This window comes from Pipistrellus kuhlii, unplaced genomic scaffold (genome assembly GCF_014108245.1).
Source record: "Pipistrellus kuhlii isolate mPipKuh1 unplaced genomic scaffold, mPipKuh1.p scaffold_m20_p_12, whole genome shotgun sequence".
In the NCBI taxonomy this organism is placed as follows: Eukaryota; Metazoa; Chordata; class Mammalia; order Chiroptera; family Vespertilionidae; genus Pipistrellus; species Pipistrellus kuhlii.
This window is the reverse complement of record NW_023425427.1, coordinates 17599804-17605803: the sequence shown is the minus strand read 5'-3', so window position 1 is coordinate 17605803 and position 6000 is coordinate 17599804. Positions and strand designations below refer to the sequence as shown.

Sequence of the window (6000 nt, the reverse complement as noted above, 5' to 3'; positions counted from 1 at the left end):
TGTACAGATAATGTGTTGTGGAATTGTGCACATAAAACCTGTGTAATTTATTGTCACTTCAGTAAGTTCAATACAAAGGAAAAATAAGTAAAATACCCCAAAAGAAAAGAAAATTGTCCTCCTTTGAAGAGCCCTAGATTGGTGCCAGTAACATGACTACAGTAGACATGAAGATACTGGTAGAACAAGTAGGCAGAAGAGATGGGGCTCCGAAAAGACTGTCTGAAGATGAATGCTAATGATAACTTTGCCCAAACCCATCGTGAGGGGGTGACAAGCACAGGTGCCAGCAGGTCTTTACTTTAATTGCTAGCAGCCAAGTGGGCTGCTTGCCAAAAAACCTGAAATGCTGCTTGTAGCAAGAGTGTCGATTTTCTTCTCAAGGGCCTTTCAGAAGTTCGAATCCAAGGGTGTAGCATTGCATAGCGTGTGCTAAATGGATGCAGCCCAGATCAGTTTTCATTTATCAGCAAATGTATTCTGCCTAAGGTTTCTGTGAAGCACATAGTGTAATGAAATGCCCTTTTATGGGCCTCCCTGGACAGAAAACCTGCTTACCATCTTCCCACAGTTCGGATGCAGATGTTGACCTCCCCCGCTCCTCCCCTTAGGTTTTGTAGTAAAGGCCTAAGCCTTTGGAGAATAGAGAGAGGTAAGAATCAGTCTGCACGGCTGATAAAGCTGGAGGATGGTTTCTGAGAAGCCTGGTTGATGAAATATACTGGAGGAGTCTGTGTTCTTTCATAATTCTTAGGACAGCAGGGAAAGTCTACTTGTCTTTGAGATGAGCTGGCCTGGGTCACAGCTAGCGATGATGGCCCTTGCCATCCTGCTAAGATAATAATGATGATAGTAATAGTAACAGTAACTATTTATTGAGTATCTGCTAGGTGCAAGGCATTGGGCTAGATGCTTTATACATGTTGATGTAATGCTTCATAGCACTATGAGAGAAAAGTGATGTTTTCTTCTCTTAAAAGAAACCAGTTTATCAGCTACGAGTAGTGGAATCTGGATTTGAACCTAACTCTGCTACCTACTCTGTCTGGCCATACTTTTCTCACCATACTGCACTATTTTCTGATATTAAAGGCACTGGAGCCAGGGGACAGAACTTAACTGTGTGCTATGACCAGTTCTGGGGTCTGTATCCTGGTTTGGAAAAGGGATGATATTGGTGGAGTTGTCATGCCCACCCACCACCCCTCCATGATAACTGAGATATCCATTGGTGACATTTGAGCCTTAGACTTGAAGGGTATCTCTCTCAAACCACCATGTAGGTGGAAGAAAATTAAAGCCAACTGCAGACTGAGCTACACTTTTTTTTTTTTTTAATGAAAAAGTCAATATATAAAAAAAAACAGAATAATATAATAAACCCCCATAACATTTATCAAGTTTTTGCTACTCTTTGAATTGCATTTTAAACGTCAGCAGGCCTCATGAGTGATGAAGTTTTCCCAGAGATAGCCCAGTCTTCCTAAGCTTCTTCCTCTCCTCAGTGACCTCTCCCAGACTCCATTCCTCATTAATCTTATAGATGGTCTGCTGGTTATCTTACTTTCTGTCTCTGGCCATCCTTCAGGGGCTGCAGAAAAGAGCTGTAAACATGGAGCTGAGGACCGGACCCAGAACATTATCATGGCCATGAAGGACCGCATGAAGATCCGAGAGCGGAATAAGCCTGAGATCTTCGAAGTTATCCGGGATGTCTTCACTGTGAGCAAAGTTGCCCATGTGCAGCAGATGAAAACAGTGAAGCAGAGTGTACTGGATGGCACCTCCAAATGGTCGGCCAAGATTACTATCACTGGTGAGTAGGCCAAAGTGTAAGGAGACAGGAAGCGCTAGGCTCTGGGGAGGAGCCTAGGGAAGAAGTCAACTGAGTGCCAAGGAGCCAAGGGGCAGGGAAGAAAGAAGACAGAACTGAGGGGAAGAAAGAGGGCCTCTTTATTCATCACTCCTCCTCTCCTAGGAGGCTGGGAGAGCTAAGACTGGCACCCGCAAACAATATGAGTGATAACAGAAGGATTTGGTAACAATCGGATATTATGGACTTTGGTTAAAAATCTGGTAATACAAGAACTGGGGGTGGAGGAGAGGGGACTGGTAAGATATCAGGAAACAGTTAACCAGTGCTTTATTATATTAGCTGGGTGGATGTGGCTGAAGGGTGTATCTATCAGAGGCGGTAATGAACAGCTTAGGGGGAAGTGGTCAGTTAGGGTTTTGATGGGGAGCTGAGATTCTTGAATTAAGCTTTGAAGGAAAGGCTGGTGGCTTGGGACTAAGGGTAGATCTGGAGGAGTTCCTGTGCAAGAAGCAGAGAGAGGCTTTTCTAAGATGGAGAATGTATGAGTCATGCTTCGGAGGATTTCTGACTTCTAGAGCATACTTTGAAGTCTCCTCTATGTATTTGGGTTGCAGTGCTGTGTGCTCAGGGCCTGCAAGCCAAGGACAAGACAGGATCCAGTGACCCTTACGTGACTGTGCAAGTGGGTAAAACCAAGAAGCGGACCAAGACCATTTTTGGGAACCTGAATCCAGTTTGGGAGGAGAAGTTCCATTTGTAAGTCACAGAGGTCTTTGTCTTACTGGTACTATGTATATTTGGGGAGCAACCTTAAATCCTGTTTTTCTGGGCTTGGCCCCTAAGAGGGATGGGGCAGAGGCAGCAGAGAAAACCCATTTCTCACATGCTTTAATTGGGCAGCAGCCATTTTTTCCTGATTTTCTTCTCATGGACTGTTGTATCAGGGTTACTTTACCCAAGCCCTGTCTTAATTAGGGTTATTAACGGGTGTCCTGGGCACTTCATACTACTTTTTCTAGCATTAGAAAGATTTTAATAATCTTTCTAATATAATAAACCCCATAACAATTATCAAGTTTTACTAATTTACAATATTACTACTGCTCAGTTAGAGAACCAGGGACTGACCACCCTATTGTGTACCTCGCAGCACTGCCATCCTGCCTAGGAAAGGTTAGGCTACTCTGGGAAATGGGAAAGAACTGTCCTTGTCCTACAACTGGGTATGTCTGGCTTGAAGGAAGAAATCTGCATTCTGGAGGAGTTCCCATTTCATCTAAAAGGGCTTTTCTTTTCTTTCTGCCTCAACTTCCCCCATTCCCATCCCCACCATTTTTTTTTCTATTATCTCACTTTATTTGACTATTTATAAGATAGTAAGAATGGTTATTGAAAACTCTAGTCTGGGATTTGGACTAATGTCTGGAGAATTGAGATGCTTTGTCACACCCCTAATGACCAGGACTTGAAGTCTGGATGACCTAAGCAGGCTAGCCATATAGAGACTTTCTGTTGGCTCCTTGGAGAAATCATGTGAAAAGGGATTGATTGGGGCTTAGTAAAATCACTCTCCGATCCAGAGGCAATAGTTTCTGGGCAATCACTTGGTTCTTTGAGAATCTGAATGGTTCTTGCGTGAATCCTTCTTATGATTTATTCTAAATGAATTGACTCTGTTGTCAATTTTCCTATTTTTATCCATTTAGTAAACTATTCATCAAGCCCCTGTTCTGTGCAAGACACTGTACATGATGTTTTGTATCTAAAAATGAACAAGACAGTCTCTGGCTTCATGAAGCTCATTGTTGGTTTATTATTTTATCAGTATACCAGTAGTTATACTATTATATTTTGATGAACATGCAAAGACATTATGAGAACACAGAGAAAGGAGCAGCAAATTTTATCAAGTGCAACTTTTGGGGGAGGCAACAAGACCCAGAAAGCAACTGTTTGGGAAAAAGGTGGAGGGGGCTGGGACCTGGGCAAATTCCCTTCTCCAAAGCAAGCACTACAGGGAAAATGATCATTCAAGTGGGTATTAAAGAATGATAGACGTTCACCTAGCACATACGTAGATATGTGGAGGAGCTTGATAAAAAGTAAAGCAGATATGACAAGATGGACATACCATGAACATTAACACCTTTACTAACGCTGGAGAGGGAACCAGCAGTTGCTTCCTAGGGCTCTGTAACATCTATCCAGCTGTTTTCCTCTTGGTGCTGTTGATATAGCTAGCTGCACAGGAAATCAGAATTATCTCTGATTACTCTTCTTTCCCCTCTTTTTAATTTATCCCAAGGCAACAAGGACTGGATAATGGTATATAGAGCCACCCAGGCTGAGGAATAAAAAGCCATTTGCTGGGATAGCTTGACTCCCTTGGAACTTCAGTACCGCTGTTCTCTAACTCCTTCTCTGCCTCTGCAGGGCTTTAACTCTAGTTGATGGAGCTTTGGGAGGGAATTGGAATGGGGGCTGCTGGGTCTGTCTGTCCCTAACAGAGCCTGCCTAATTCTGTCACAGTGAGTGCCACAACTCTTCTGACCGTATTAAGGTACGTGTGTGGGATGAGGATGATGACATCAAGTCGAGAGTAAAGCAGCGGCTAAAGCGAGAGTCTGATGATTTTCTTGGCCAAACCATCATCGAGGTTCGGACACTGAGTGGCGAGATGGATGTCTGGTACAACCTGGGTGAGGAAACAGGACCAGAGAACATTGGTGGGAAGGGAGAGAATGAATGAGGAACTTAGAGGAAATACTATCTACCAAAACTACCACTCAATTGCTAAAGCATACCTGCCTTCCTTGTAGAGAACCGATCATGGGTAGAGTGGGGGACAGAGGAATGGGTGTGGCTTGAACTCCCTCTGACTGGACATTCTCCAGATTTCAAGAAGCCCTTTAATCTTCATACTCATCCCAGTGTCTTAGGCTCCCTATTCTTTGAATGGAATAGGAGGATTCCTATTAAGAATATTTGGGGTGTTTGTGGACTGTATGGTCACTGGAGTGAGTTCACCCTGTTAGGTGAACCCTGGGGTTAGTGCCTCCTTTTCATTGGGTTAAGCCAGCGTGAGAACTGTCCACGCTGTCTGTAGTTGCATTGTTGTCAATTTCCATCTCCTTTCCTTCCTAGAGAAGAGGACAGACAAATCAGCCGTCTCGGGGGCTATTCGACTACAAATCAGCGTGGAAATCAAGGGGGAGGAGAAGGTTGCCCCATATCATGTGCAGTACACGTGTCTCCATGAGGTGAGCCAGCCCTTGGTAGATAGGGTGCCAGAAAGCAATGCTGGGAGGGGCCTTTGAAGATGAATAGGATTGCTAGATAGTTAAAGATTTGGAGCCTGTTTTTTATTTTATCCTTGGCTTACTATGTTATTACACAGCCCAAGTAACAGTCCCAGCCTCAGCTCTCTTTCACTCACAGCCTACTAGGGCCACAGGAGGAACTGAGCTATGACTTGAAGGACAGAATTTCTGTGAAACCCTGCACTTTTACCACCAGATTTTTTAAAAGCTATATATTTAACTCCTTCCTTTGCTCTGTCTCCTGCAGAACCTTTTTCGTTACCTCACAGACATTCAGGGCAACGGAGGAGTCCAGATCCCTGAGGCCCGAGGAGACGATGCCTGGAAGGTGTACTTTGACGAGACTGCCCAAGAAATTGTGGATGAATTTGCTATGCGCTATGGCATCGAATCCATATATCAGGCCATGACGTGAGGCTCTCCTGGGGTTTTGGGATGTGGCTACTAACCCTTGGGGTGGCTAATGAAGGCACATTGATCGGGAAGACGGATCCTTAGGGTAATATGCAGTGATTCATTGCTTCCCTCTCTGAGCTAAGTGAGGTGCATGTATGCACCAAGGCAAAGAGGGTATGTGTATAAAGTGTTTACACATGTGTGTTTATCAATGACTCAGGAAGAGCTTTATACACATCAGTGAAATCTTTTAATTAGTTGGCTTCCCCTGAAAGCCATGAAGAGTCTTTGAGGCTGAGGGTGCTGTTTTTCAGGCACTTTGCATGTTTGTCATCCAAGTACATGTGTCCTGGTGTGCCAGCAGTGATGAGCACCTTACTCGCCAACATCAATGCCTACTATGCCCACACGACTGCCTCCACCAATGTCTCTGCATCTGATCGCTTTGCAGCCTCCAACTTTGGGGTG

At 44.2% G+C, this 6000-nt stretch overlaps 1 protein-coding gene across 9 annotated transcripts in view; it reads left to right on the top strand.

Annotated features, from left to right (window-relative positions):
* UNC13B (unc-13 homolog B) overlaps nt 1-6000 on the top strand; it is a 128085-nt gene that overhangs the window by 105139 nt on the left and 16946 nt on the right. For all 9 annotated transcript variants that reach the window (XM_045580026.1, XM_036433455.2, XM_036433453.2 and 6 more), the window contains 6 exons: nt 1589-1816; nt 2431-2572; nt 4346-4515; nt 4961-5076; nt 5384-5547; nt 5847-5997. In XM_045580026.1, coding sequence (XP_045435982.1) covers nt 1589-1816; nt 2431-2572; nt 4346-4515; nt 4961-5076; nt 5384-5547; nt 5847-5997 — 971 coding nt within the window. The remainder of the gene's footprint in view (nt 1-1588; nt 1817-2430; nt 2573-4345; nt 4516-4960; nt 5077-5383; nt 5548-5846; nt 5998-6000) is intronic.